This window comes from Camponotus vicinus, unplaced genomic scaffold (assembly GCF_025532165.1).
Source record: "Camponotus vicinus isolate PSW18456_S1 unplaced genomic scaffold, iyCamVici1.0 SCAF_3, whole genome shotgun sequence".
Lineage (NCBI taxonomy): Eukaryota > Metazoa > Arthropoda > Insecta > Hymenoptera > Formicidae > Camponotus > Camponotus vicinus.
In genome coordinates this window covers 21,303,661-21,318,996 of record NW_028141967.1, presented here as the reverse complement: position 1 = coordinate 21,318,996, position 15,336 = coordinate 21,303,661, and the positions used below count along the sequence as shown (strand labels likewise).

The 15,336-nt window shown below is 35.2% G+C and overlaps 1 protein-coding gene and 1 long non-coding RNA gene across 11 annotated transcripts in view; one reads left to right on the top strand and one right to left on the bottom strand.

Annotated features, from left to right (window-relative positions):
• Positions 1-15,336, top strand: part of Nachralpha6 (nicotinic acetylcholine receptor alpha6) — a 227,708-nt gene that overhangs the window by 145,814 nt on the left and 66,558 nt on the right. For 7 of the 9 annotated variants that reach the window (XM_083093599.1, XM_083093595.1, XM_083093593.1 and 4 more), the window contains one exon: positions 7,359-7,445. The exons of the other annotated variants lie outside the window; for them this stretch is intronic. In XM_083093599.1, coding sequence (XP_082949725.1) covers positions 7,359-7,445 — 87 coding nt within the window. The remainder of the gene's footprint in view (positions 1-7,358; positions 7,446-15,336) is intronic. 9 annotated transcript variants of the gene reach the window in all.
• LOC145968244 (uncharacterized) lies at positions 5,875-9,208 on the bottom strand. 2 transcript variants are annotated; one of them, XR_014437698.1, is made up of 4 exons: positions 9,121-9,208; positions 7,841-8,820; positions 7,339-7,449; positions 5,875-6,487 (listed from the first exon to the last, which is right to left on the bottom strand). It is a non-coding gene; the product is annotated as an uncharacterized LOC145968244 (long non-coding RNA). The 2 variants fall into 2 exon arrangements; XR_014437697.1 differs by having other exon boundaries at positions 7,841-9,208.

Genomic DNA, 15,336 nt, shown 5'->3' with positions numbered 1-15,336 from the left:
TTCAAAAGCGCGCCATCTTTTTTTGTCGCAATTTCTGTTCGCGAATTTTAACGCTTTCTAACTCTCTTGTCCTCGATGTCTCTTAATTTAATCATGCTAAATAAGTGCCACAATGCGAGTACTCAGCGGGTTTTCGGTGCGTGCAATTTGTGCTTGACGTTGTCAACCATAGCACAAGTTGCAGTAAAGTCTGGCATTGCAACACGGCTATATGCAAAGTATCTCATTATCACGTGTCACACTTCATGGACTAGTTCCCGGATATTACAATAATGAAATACATTTATGTCCATACACATGCGTTGTGCGAGCATTGCTTAGTCTTTAATGATTCTAAGAATTAATAATATCTGTGTTACATCTTTTTCTAACGATTTTTTTTAACGATTAATTAAAACCGATTTACTTGCAAAAATTCCAACATGAGCCAAGCATAAAGCTTACTTATATAATTAAATACTATTGTAGAAACTAACTATATCATTCATCAAGTTGAAATTAAACTTTAGAATTTTACGAGCACTCTTTGCGCGCTCTAATCGTAAAAATTAAACGAGCTAAAAATTACACGTCGCATCATTCTATGTTGGTTAAAGTCCCACTTTTCCGTGGTTAATAATAGCTCGTAAAGTCTCACCGAATTAAAGCAAGAAAAAAATTCTGACCCCATAAATCTGATAACTCCATCTAGGCACAATTTGATAGTATTTGCCGTTTATTATATTTCTTATTAAGGATTCTAGCAACGTACTATCACGCTCTTTCGTAAACTTTCCCCTTGTTGCGGATTGATGAGGAATCGTGAGCGAGAAAGGAGACGAGGATAACTTTTGCGCTACGCAATCCTTGTCGTTAATCCTGCCGAATTACGCTCACGTGTTCGCCGACGCAATTTCCGACGGCAGTGTGATTAGATTAAATGAATAAGTTCTTTGACATCAATCGACATTTTCAACTTTTGATACACGCTTCTGTCGCAGTAACACCAAGTTTAGGAAATTGCCTCATCGCTATAAACTTTTTCCGTGATACGAGAGCTATTATTTTAGAAATATTATTTTAGACAAATTTTTATTTAATCGTGTTTATACCTTTTCACAACATTTATATATTTGATAAATCGACAAAGAGATAACGTGCAAATTTCGATTCAACAACATTTCAATTATATTACATTCAATACTATCTGTGGAAAATCACGCATTTTTAATCACTTGGAAAATACAAGGTGAAAATTGGTTTCATGAAAAATTGGAATCGTATCTCCAGCGTGAGTTTTCAAAGTGCTTATTCACCAACTTTTCCCATGAACTATTTTCCAACCTAGGGATTCCTAGTACATTTCTACATTTTGCACTCTCGAGCCACACAAGAAACATATATAGATTTTCTCAAACTTTCCTCGAGATTCGAGGTATTCTACTTAACATCCCAAAGGGATAATTCGTACGAAATATGTACCATGAGAGTCGTTAGACGCAAACGAGCGAGCGTCTTGAAAATTATCACAATTACCGCTGTTTTTTGCGACACGATGCGATAATAATCGTAAAGTGCGAGCATATTCGGCAATTTAATTTCAATTTTATGAAAGTAATCTGTCTTTTGCGTCTAAAGATTTGCTGCGCATAAATACTAATATTTTAACTGTTCCTTTAGTAAATTTTTAATATGAATATTGTTAGACGATGCAATAAGTAACCCTGTTTCAATCTTAAGTGATATCTTTTACGAAATGTATTCAAACATAATAAACTTTAGAAACTTTAACTAAAAGTCTGAAAGTTCACGCGATAGATAACATTATATCATTCGAAAGAAACTGTTAAAGCTTCTATATATCTGTGACCCAGTTAAATTTTTACTTGGAAAATCTGTGACAAAAATTTCGGCTGCAGATGTCAAACGTCGCTTTATGAAACTGGTGAAGTAAATTCTGGCAAAGACTGAACTTATGACGAGAGAAACCGACAGGAGGAGGACTGCAATCTACTGACAGATTCTGCGAGAGCCGAAACTCTTCCGGTATCTTTTCGTTTCATTCTCAATTCCTCACCTCTGTGCTATTGTTTCTGCCTTGTCTGCGGATTTCCTTTTGTCCTCGATGAGTCTTTCGTCATTGTTGCTCTGCAATGTTCGTTTCTTTTGACGTTCAGCGCGTTTTAAAACCTGAGAAAGATATCGCGCTGCTACTTAAGACACAAGAACCTTGTTCTTTTCTTACTGAAAGCTATCTTGCAGTTCGGTAAAACGGATGGGAAAGCGAAATGAAATTTCGGGATTGTTTCCTTGTCCGCGGAGAGAAATTTTATCATGGACCATTTCGTCCTTACATTCTATTGGTCCGTATAATAGTCACTGAATTCAGCAGTGGCTATTATATCATAACATAATGAAATTGGTATTAACTTATGTACACTTATATTATTTTTTAACAATATTTTAAATTAGTTTTTAAAATATCTATCGCATACACATTATAAAGTTTTCTGCAACGTATTTTTTTCTAATAACTTGTAACATGTGTCAATCATGCACACGTAACTTTTATCCGCACGATATTTAACGCAAAAAAAAAGAATCTTCATCGTAGATTTGATTTATCAAAAAGTTCCATTCTTCGTTTCTCCACCATATTTTCCTTCTTATAGACATCTATCTCCTCTACGTCGTAATTAATCATTGGTGAAGTCTAGGCTATCTCTAGTGGACTTGCGCGTCCGTTCCAGCGTCTAACAGAACTTTCCTTCGCGAAGATATCACACGAGGATTAGGGACTTTAGAACTTTCAGAAGATCACGCCACATTTATCTCAGGAACGTCGATACACCTTGAAGTCATTAAGAATTTTCGAGCAGCGATAATAATTTTTCACTCTTATACGAATGGGAAAATTGTGGAAGTGTCTGCAAGGAATTATTACCGAAATTTAACTTTTCTTAAATAATTATATAAAAAAATTTATGCAAACAGACGTATAATTTTGAATTTAATAATTTATGCAATAATACGTGCAACTATTAAAATGTTTGTAGTTTTAATTTAGAAAGGTCTTAATTTTCCAACAAGCTGTCAATTAAAAACGTGAAACAGCGTCATTGCAGAAAGCATTATGCGACTGCCTCTGCGCGCTCTCTAAAATCCGCGCTCTCTCGACAACAATATCGTGCCAAACTACGCTTGATTATGCTTAAAAATGCACGGGAGCGAAATTTACATAACATCACGCCGCTGTAAATTCCGAGTAAGGAGAGCGCATTTCATGCGACGTTCGCGAATTTCATTAACCGGATAAATGCGTGCGTTGCGTGTACCCCGTTCGAGGCTGTGTTTATTTGAACATTATCATGACAAAAGGCACGATATGGATGCCCACGTAACCGTGGTCTCTTGTCAACCATCGTGACAATTTTCATCCACAAACGTAAGAATATAATAAAATCAGATGTAAAAGTAGAAAAAAGAATTATAAATTACTTTTTAAAGATCTGAGTCCGCTAAAAGAGCAAAACGTTATAATTGTTGATAGGTATAAATGATCGCGATAGAAATAATTGTGTAAAACGGCATAATGAAGTAAAAATTTATGATAGATATAAATACACGGCCACATGAAAACTTGCAAGTAATCCATAAAGTGAAACTATCCATAAAATGGAGTAGGAAGAAGGAATATCTGTCATTCTTCCCCTTAAGGTATTACTCTACTTGAGAACAGGTGTTCGCTTCATACATCGTTTTGAGCGGGATGAAACTCCATTAAATTGCATCAGTTACATGAATTTCGCAGGAGTTATAACGCGATTACAGCACACATACGAGAGACATATCGGATGAAAAAACGAATAAAGTTGTGTATAATATATATATAGTTTCAATCTTGTATTCCTTGTGACTTGGCGTGATTTAAAGACGCAGTGCGACGAAAGTCTGGCTTCATTGTTTTGGCACGGAATGTTTCAATAACGTAGCTTCGTAAAATACGGATTCATTCAATAATTAAAAAGTAAATGTTATTTTAAAAATTCGATAGAAATATTCGGAAATTACGTGAATAATAGGAAATTAACGAATGTTTAATTAAACGTCACGTACATTTCTTGCGAAAAATATAGATTGATTTTTCCTCGGTATTTCTCATATTTATACATAAACGACAACATTGGCTACATGAATTCAGGAGGATGACGAAAATAAAAAATTGTCGCATAGTGCCAGCTACAAAGTACTGGAGTCTACTTTAAGTCATGTCAAAAATTTATCACTGTTTTTCTTACTCGAAATACCGACTAAAAGAAACTTGGCGCACTGCCTTGTTTTCTTTACGCCTGTACGAATAGACATTCGTAACCAAACATCACACACTGTTTCGCAAAAATGTATGCTGGCCATGACACAATAATTCATTTAGTAAGAATTCCTTTGGCACATAGAAAGAATAAAAATGCATCATCAGGATTAAGAACAATTTTTTTCTGCAGTAATAAATATATAAAATAAAATTCCCTCTCATTTTTAAATAACAAAAAATTTTAAAAATCATATATTATCAATCGAAGCCTATTATAAAAAAGGATTAAGGTTCAATATCTTTTATGACAAATTATATTGTGATTGACATAAAAGAAAAGTTATATAATATTAAAGATACAGCACAAATTTATTTAAAAATATATTTTCCTTATTTAAATGTATAAATGCGTAAATTATTTAATACATATATAATAATCTTAAATTATTTATTATATAATAATCTTTCATTTTTCATTATTATTTTTATTTCTATATTTTATATATTTTTCTGTTAGTAAAAATCTTTATATCTTTTGAATAATAATTCTGCGAATGAGAAATTTTAAGTAAGTAAAATCAACATTTTTCGAGCAAATTTTGGACATAATCTTGAAAAAATATCGATCAGCGATGTCGACATTCCAGCTAATGCTTGGATCTAATAGCAAGGAATTAATTGGTCACTTCCTCCAGTTCCGCACCTTCCCCCGCTGACCAACAATCCCCGCTGATATTGGTGGTTTGCCACCCATCATGAATGCATCTTGTCGCGGTTTACGCTCATCGGTTCCCGAAATACGATGTTCTCACTCGATTAATGTAAAATCTCATTTAAATTCTTAAATAAATTAAAGCACGAAAAACTGTAAAGAAAAACTCGATTTTACGTGTCATTAACATATCACTCCTCGATTTTGAAACAGTGATACAATAAGTATATTATAACAATAAGAATATTATAATTCTTTAATTATTGAATACACTTTGAAAAATTTTTTTTCCATTTTCTTTCCTTTACATCATAGAACAATTAATGTGTTACCTTATTATAAATCAAATAAAATTGGCGTGATGACAAGTGCAATTAAATTCATAACATAAATTATTATTTGGCAATTATTGTTTCAGACTCAGATGTTTATACACATTTCTTGCTAATTAACTTTGTCGATTGTGTTATTTATGACGATATTGCATTGTTCCCGAAGTACCAGCGGACGCATCACGCTATCATATTTTCTGGTGCGCGAGCGATTTAATGGCGACGACAATTCATCGACTAATAGTGAGCCCACTGCGCTCCGCGGAGTTTCAAGTTACTTAAACTACGTATACATGTATCAAGCTTAATGATTCATTGTCAAATCCTTTCGCGCTTTTGAGAGTCATCGTAATGCTCTACATTTAGCAGGTTAATTCACGGAGTTGCAATTTGTTGGTTTTGTTCAGGAAAAATTAAAATTTTGGTACTTATTACAAAAGCGACAAATGATGATTGATGTAAATGTAATACGGATAAAGTATCTTTATTTATTTCTTTTTACACTTAAGAATAATCCTTAACAATAAAACAATGAAAAATTTCACATAATAATTAATATATTAATATTAATATATAAAAGTATATACAAAGAATTTTTGAAGATTCATAGCTCGAAAACTTCCTTCATTAATAAAAACTGTTATCAAAGATCATAAGATATAATTATACATCCACACTTTCTGCTAATTCAAGATATTTTATGTATCTCATTTTCAAACTAATTATTAGAAAGTTTTATTAATGAATAAAAGTGCAAAAACTAAACATTTGCATTTCTATCCCCATGTCATTTCCTGCACAGAGTAATAATACTGCAATTAGTATTCATTTATGGCACTAGGTTAATCGAGTTCGCAAATTCTCAACAAATTTATATGACAATTCAGAACTTGCACCGCCCAATCACTTGTGGTCAAGCAAGCGTCTGTTTCATTCGACGAGGATTGTCAATCGTTCGCAGAAGTTTCTGATTCTGGAGAGGAGTAAGATAATCAAATTTCACCGGTCACTTTGAAGACTGTTACGCAGTAATGGAGTTGCCGACGACTTAGGTAGGTTGGTCCAAGTCTCGCCTAATGTTGCGGCAACATAGCGTACTCACGCGCAGCATCCGTTACGTGTTTCGAACTTTGTCGGCTATCCTTGGAAATCCTGGTGAGGGCAAGTAGAAACTATATTGACAAAATTTACCAGTCAATTATTCGCGTCTGCTCTTAATCATACGAGCTTAATCATCGCGGGTATGTCTTCCCGAATATCTCCGCGCAGTCGCATAGAGGTTAGCAAATCATTCCTAGCGTTCTCTCTCATTATCATTAATATCTCGTTACAGTAAGCGAATTCTATATATTCATAAATCATTCTATGTTACGGCAAATTACCTTCATTTTTCTTTTATTATATTGTATGTGAATCTTTTAGCTCTTAAAAAAGTGTAAAGGGAATTTTAAATAAATTTTTTGTACACGGTTCATTACATATGCATAAAATTAATAAATGATATAGAATTGGAATTATGAAAGAAACGATGACTAATTAATAGAAAAATTTATAGACGAAAAGATTTCGCATCATGATAACAAAATCATAGAGACTGTTAATCCTATAAGTCGAATTATCTAAATTATGTATTTTTTCATGACTGAAAAAGTGCAATTTCATAAAATCAGTCTACAAATCCTGTCCAAATTATTCTTGCAAACCGATGTTATTAATCGGCAAATCGTAATCACGATAGTTTTAGTCAGAATCTGCTATAAATTCAGGAAATTCCCAGTAAAAGAAACTTAGAAGTTTGAGCCATCTTTGGACACGATGGGATTTGCGCTGATCTACGTTATTCGAAAACACTCGTGCAATTTTATCTCGATCGCTCCTAGTTTTTGAGGAGAAAGAGGGGAATGTCAGCAATATAACAAATGTTGTAAGCTTAATCTAGGTGCCCTAGATCCGCGAGATAGACGTTAAACCGGCGCGTTGCAACGCAGTTTAACGATGTTTACTTTTTTTTGGACCTGTTCAGGAGTGACCATTCTGCTGTCGCTGACAGTTTTCCTGAACCTCGTGGCAGAAAGCATGCCGACGACTTCGGACGCTGTCCCTTTAATAGGTACCTATGATTGTCAAACAACGATAACTCGCATCTAGCACACAAACGTGTTTTTACAGTGTCTGTACATACATTCATATGTGTATATATCCGTGAGAAACGGGGTGCGCCGCGATCATCTGACACGACAACGGTAATTATTAAGCATTAACGCTATTGATACCACGCAATGTTGGAAAATAATAGCATAATTATACAGTAATATCAAATGAAATGAGAATATAAGAGATTCTATTAAATTAATTCTTCTATCTAAATTGTGCCATTAAGATGGTATCTCTCTCTCTAATTCGAGAATTATTATATATAATTTCAAAATAGGATTATGCAAATTTCGCAGCTCTGATTAATTACTAATAATAAAGATGATACAACGGCGCTCCCCATAAACGTACCTTCGCCTGTCTTTTGCGCAAATCCTAGAAAACCTACGAAGTAACCAGACCAGTAAAGGTGGAAAATCGATGACAACGGATTATGAAGGTAGTCTAGGATGACAAGTGAATCGGTTCTATCGTTTGGATAATGAGCGCTCGAAGGCGAATTCGTGAATCAAGTACGAATTGAAGAGGGCGACTCAATCGCTTCTTGAAAGGACTGGTGTTCGAGCGACCTATTGCTCGAAAGGGCTGCTCCAGTTCGAATTAGAACCAGGGTGGAGGAATAAGGAGGTCGCCGCGCGAGAATCAGGATTGTACGTTTCCCGGAAGTCGATAACTCCCTCTTTTCTCCTCCCCTGGGTCTTATTATCCAGTATTCTATCCTTAATTTCCTCTCAAACCAGAGTTACGATTAATTTTGCAAAATCTGCCCGAATGGATAGTTTCTTAAAACTATCTGAAAAAAATTGGAATCATTAATTCTTACGTTTTTTCCACGAAATTATTTGTCCGGCAAAAGCTTGTTAAGATTTCACCATCATGAGTTACAATCTTGCTTTATTTTCGACGCGACGGGACGGTTGTTCCTAGGAGGAGACTGAGGGGAGGGGTTGGGTATCGGACGAAGGAAACGGCTTCCTGTCACGGCAGTTCCGGAGTGTATGTCGCGTTCGTGGAGAATGTCGCGAAGGATCGCGCGGATCAACGCTAAGAGCTTCCAAATCCCACCACTGTTTATCGCATTTTAACGGTACCTACAAACTTATCTTCTCTCGCCGGGAAAAGAAGTGAAGGATCGCCGAAAACTGATCTTCATCCAGATTCTTCGCGCGTTAAACTCGTCAAATTGAATTCTCCACTTATACTTGCCGAGAGCCACAACTTTTAATAAAAAAAGATAATACCTTTCATCCAGAGGAAAAGGGGATCGCCTCTTATTTCGTTGTAAAATGTTCTTTATATTTCTTTCACGAAATAAGAAAACAAAAGTGCACCTTCAACAAATAAAACACACATCAGAAACGTTGCAATTACTATTTTAAGTGAATCGTTCGATTTAAAGAGAATTTAATAGAAAAAGAAAGAAAACAATATGCTCTTTGTGTCGTGAAACGTTTTCTTCCGTCAGAAAATATTTTTAAAGACATAAACACAGATCGCAAACACACACATATTTGTGTCACGATTTTAAATTGTCGCAATTATTATTCTAACCAGATCATTCGATGACATCGTAAAATTGAAGCAATATCAGACGCGAATATTTTTATACAAGATGTCGACAATCTACTCACTATTCAATTACACTCATAGACACATAGCTAGCTCGTTCACTCGCAAACAACGACTCATTCGTGGACAGGTTCTTCTCGAGACTCTTTTATGTATGATTTTATTTTTATACTTGCATCGATGGTCGTTATGTCGGGATAGCAAGCAATAAAGATGTGAATGTCGAAAATAAAATCCGACGAACCAGCTGAAGTACATATATTCCGTTACGATGTCGGTGTGAGAAGGTAAAATAGATTACAAATTACGTTTACGATCGCGAAAGCGCCATAGTATACGATCGTTAAAATTAATCTTTACCGTTATGACTGAAACAGAACTAAACAGAATTTTAAAGCGGAGCTCAAGCCAGAGCGCTTGTCGAGATGTGATATTTACATAAAACGCTTCATTGTCCGGGAAACGCTCACATCTTTAGTTCTTGCCGTACCGAATTAGTTGGTTTAGTTTCTGCGACATGTCCCGAATGGTTTGTTTCCTCCAATGTCCGTGTACAGCGAATTTGTTTTTCGATTTCTTTTTTCCTAAGCTTTGAGATTTCCCTCGTAGAACCTCATATATACTGTTGTATTATGTTTTCCATCTAAATGTCCTGCACACATATATCTACTTATATGAGTCTGTTTAGTATTCTCCTTCAATAAACAGCGTGCTAACCGCCCATAAAATCGTCAAACAATCGATGTAATTGACGTATTATATTTTTTTACCTAATAAAAGACCCATTGTGATGTAAAAAAGCTTAATATATAGCAATGAATATTATATTACAAGCCTAAATATTTGTAGTCCAATTTTTACGAGCTTGGAAATGAAACAAGCATTTTTTAACATTTACATAAATCTCTCGATAAAAAGCAATAAAACGTATCAGGCACCAATAAAACGTATAATCCTGATGATCGTCCGATAAAGATAATTAATTGTTGCCTTGTTTAAAAAAGAGATTTCAGAAACCGACTCACGATACGAACGATAGAAGCCGAAGAAATCGCGTTAGATTAACTCTTTTAGAGATTCGTTATCGCCGGTGCATATATCTAGTATGATACGAAGTGCATTTTTGATTCAACACATAGGTTGAATTAAAGCACTTTCGCACTTTAATCTCGTTACTACACATGGCGTCCTAGATTACCGCGAATAAATGAGATCCGGAAGTAATTTAACGATCAAGATAACTTTATTCGGATTACGTGATTTGTGATTTTCCGAAATATTTTTTATTTAAAGATCATCTAAGTTACAAAGAGAATATATCTTTATCTTTTATAGTTCTATTAACTTTTTAATATCTCGATCAAATTAAGTCGATTTCGTTCTGATTGTAACGAGAGCTTACCATCTCTCTTTTTACATCATAGCTCAAACTATAATAAGAAAAGAAATTTGATTAAGCGCACTTCGGCTTAATTAAAGTTGGCGCAACAAATTGTAATAAACGTCATTCCATTCGATGACGCGCGACGCGGGAAAAAAAGCGATCGATTTCCAGAAGCTGGTCCCTTCTGTTGTTCAATGAAAGGAAGAAGAAGAGGGAAAAAAAGAGTATCCTCACGCACATACACACGGTGAGGATCGTTCCTATACTACTTTCTCTCCCCTGGGAAAGAAAGTTTAATTAAAGTCCGTGGCTGGGATAAATGTGCCGTGCGATGCATCTTAAACCAAACCCCCATGAGAGCGGCGCTGAACGCAAATTCCTTTTAGGCTCTATTTCGTTCCCATGAATTGCCCTTTCTCGCCCTTTTGTAGGGCCATTCGATGGGCTATTTCGCTGCTGTTCTAACCCCTTCAACGTCCAACACTGTCACAGAAAATTACATTTCGCGTTGCTAGAAATTTGTTTCAGTCCATAAAGTAATAGAGAAAGAGAGAGTGAGAGAAAGAAGGAAAAAGAATAAAACAATTATCCAGAAGGTAGAATCGTGAAGATATTTCGAGTATCTCTTAATTACCGAGGTCTAGTAGCGCGAAGCAATTAGCTTCTAATGAGTGTTCAGTGAACGCTTTGATTTCACACAGCTCTTTCGCTTCGTGATAAACGATATATTTGGAAGTCTTTTTAATAAAAAAAATATTAATTGTTATATATTGTTGGCGATTTTCGATTTTATTAGTTATAAGCGAGGGAGCTTTATTAGGGAATGTAGTGATGTTTCTTGATAATTTGATAACTCTTTCCTGTTATAATTTTATGCACACATAAAAAGCCTAATTTTAATAAGTGCTTTAACGAACTGACAACATCTTGGCGTCCAATAAAAAACACTGCACCATTATCATGATCAGAAATTTACCGATTAATTGTTCCTTCTTGTCACGCTTCATGAGAATAGAAGCTTACTTCCTCCCTTTCACATACAGGAAGGAAATCCGTAAATTGCGACCGGAGGAGGTTGAATGAAATCGCTAATTTAGCACGAAGCACACTTGGCAGTACGGACTGTTAATTACATACCTGCTCGCATAAAGTCGCTTCTGATAGTTTCTCAATGAATTATGTAATCAAGATAATTCGACAAAGGTGCCGGATTGTTAAAGCAATTAAAGTTAATAATGAATGATCACTTTGATTTTCCATCCTTAGTTGATTAAACGTCGTCAATTTTACTATTTATTGTTGAAAGAAAACGATACTGAAATCTAAAGTTCAAAATGTACTTTTTACTATATCGTTAAAGCGTTTAGATTTTCAAATTTAAAAAATGTCATGCGTCAGTAAATCTCTTTTCGCGAATAAAAATTATGGAGGAAAAAATGTCGCGATTGAAGAATATTTCAATAAACTGAAAAATTATACTATTATTTCTCATTTAGCACATTTTACTTCTATGATATTTTTTAAATCTGCGTTGAATTTTGCTTAATCTTCAGTGCCATAAGTTTTGTTCGCGTGACATTTTTCATTTGATGAGTCATAAATTTTTTCATGCTTTATAAAATATCTTTTACGAAGGATTCTCTCCAAACGGAGATAAATCAAGACAATGTCTCGGGAAAATTTCAATCGTTTTCCATCGACTGAGTGATTTCGTCATTTGAATCATCTGTTCGCGCCATAGAAAGAGGCGTTCTATAACTGCTCCGAAATTGACAGATGAATAATTTTGTGACTTTCTTTCTTCCTTTAGAGCGGTTTCTCGTGTGATTAATGCTCATCGTCCGCAAAATATGATGTCCAGCCGAACGATCCCTTCTCGTTTTCGAGAATCTTTTCGACAAAAACGTCCCAATTCGCGAACGCGCTCTCGCTCACGTATGTGTTCGACGCCGATAAAGTGCGATGTTGAAACGAAAAATCGCGATCCAGTAAAATGAAAGATAAGCAATAAATGCTCGTAAGCTGATATTTATGCAAATCGAGATAGAGCAATAGACGATTTCCTCGAACTCGAGGCAAAATAGAATATTTTTAATTGTAGCGATACGCTTATTCGTACGTTTTTAATTATTGGAAACGTATTGTATAACTCGCGAAATTGTCAGATAAATGTGGTCTCTAATATCGATCCGTGAGCGCCGATTGCCGTGAATATGATCGCATAAACGCGATTCGCGAATTTCATTTAAACGCTCTCTAAAGCCGATGAAATTACGAAATCCTGCGTCGCGAATAAGCTGCGAAACAATTTTTCAACGGTGACAATCCAATGAGAAATTGCGCGATATTTACATAAATGGCATCAAAATTGTTTTGGCAATTCTTCAAAAACAATTCTTCATTCTAAGAATTTCATTTTTTCACGTTTTAATATAAAGGAGATGAAATCTCTCATTGATGTTAGTAAAAAATATTTCTCCAAGAAGATAATTATCGATTTAATTTTTAAATTTTAAATAGATTTAATTTAATTACTCGCGTAGTACTTGTGAGCATAATTTAATCATCATACAAATGCACGACAAAGCGACCGGTCGCATTCCCAACTGTTCCCAATGTTCTTCCCATTATGTTCATTTCCACATCCTACATTTGGCACCAAATCTGTCTGTTTGATTCCGAATGGCATTTATCCAATATGGCTACCACGAATGGCCCTCGTAAAACCGCGTTTTTAACACTGAATGTAAGATCCAAACATACGTCTGAAAACAGATTTCGTCAATTAATCTCGATCATAATTTATATAGTAATTCCATATATGATTTATATTCCATGATTTATATAATTCCATATATTTTCAAAAGAATAACAAGAATTTTTTCTGAAAGTTTCCCTTAAAGTCTCAGTCTATGATTATTTCGTTGCGTTGAATTGGACTGAACTACGCTTGACAGCGCTGTAAATTTCTTAACGTTAACCGAGACGTCGCGTCGAAATCGGCCCGACAGCTTCAGCAATTTCAATTTCGCTCGAGGCGGTGAGCAGCTCCGGTTTAAATCGGCGGAATAATCCGTAACGGTGACAAGAAAATAGCGCGAGACGGGAAGCCGATACCGAAGCGCGGCCGACGAACCGGGTTCGCTTTGTGCTAACGTGCCACCTCGGAGCGTCGCGCCGTCGTTCATCGCGCGCGCTATGCAAATTTATGCAAGAGCGCACGGGCTATCGCGCGGAATAGCCGACGAGGAAGAGCAGGCCCGTCAGCTACATCGAAAGCGATTGTGCGCGAGCAGCTATTGCATCACTAATACGGCTGTATAGGTATAACATCGCCTTCCGATACACCGATATCGCGCCTGTCGCGTCAACCATAAGTTACGTCTATCTCGAAAACCGAGTTTTACAAAGGCCGTTGAAATTTTTACCGCTATGGCGCACCTCGAAATCGCTCAACGTGAGGTCGCATAATTGTTTCTACATAATCCAACGCGCGCCGAAAAGGATCTTTGGAAAGAATACGTGACGGCGAAAGAATCGCGCGTTCAATAAGCGTCCTTTTGTTCATCGCGATGAATATATTATATATAATGTCTCCGTACTTCTTCGATTTTATCTTTCTTTTATGTTCATCATTGAAATCTCAAAAAGATCCGCATCCTAAATTCGTTGAGAAATTTGTCTAGTTAAAATTAAAATTTGAAACGGTAGATTAAAGTCTGTAAGAATGCACTTAAATAGAGTAGAGCCGAATCAAAGTTTAAGACGTTTTATAAAATTCCATGACTAATATATATATTTCTGTTACTTTTAATCCATTAAGATATATTTTTTATTAATGACTACGTTGTTTTAGAAAAAGATATCACGGTCGGTTTATATCGCGTTGCACGAGACGCGAAGTACACGAACTATCGCAGCAACATGGAAATTACCATCCTTCACTTTAAATTACAAAGTTCTCACCGCTGGGACTTTTTCGAATAAAACTACACGACTGGCTTTTGGGATAAGTTACGTATTTTACCGCGCGTTCAAATATGAAACGTTTAATTAAAACTTTACGGCATTCGTAACGATTGCAGACTACGATACATCGATATTCCACGAGGTATTGATTGTCCATTGGCTGTTGGGAAAAGTTTCTAATTTGGATATTATTGTCGGGCATTTTAATGTGCAGCAGGAAAGTTTTGTCATCGTCGCGGTGAGCAATTTACAATTCATATCTTCCTTGACCAACGTTATCCGTATTGCGAATCATTTCGGGCGTTTCATTTACTAGGCACGATCCAGAAGAGAGCACGCAGTGAATGATGCAAATTTCAATTTCCATCACGGATCTGGGACCAACGATATTGAATCTCGAGATTCGACGCAATATATCGGAAACGGACGATATCAAAAGTTTTGAAAAATAGGATATGCCATTATATATAGTATATATATATATATATATATATATATATATATATATATATGTATGTACGTATGTATATATATACCGTTGATCGATATATACATACATACATATATTTATATATACATATACGTCGATCGATATGAGCAATAGTCGAGAAATCCGAGATGAAACATTTTCGGCATAAAATCCTTGAGTGCAAACAGTTATAACAAATATTTTTTAATAAAATCATTCCTTATTGATCATTCCTTATAGATAATGCTATATCGCTTATTTGCAGAAAATTATACAAAGATGTAATACCTAATTACAAGAGCAGACACGAAAATGACGAAAACAGTTTTTGCCGATGCAATTTATTCTTAAATATTATCAAAATGGTGAAAAATTTGAATAATAATTTTCTCTATAATATAAAACTTTATTAAAAATTGAAATAATTCTCTACAGATATTTTTACATCACACTAAA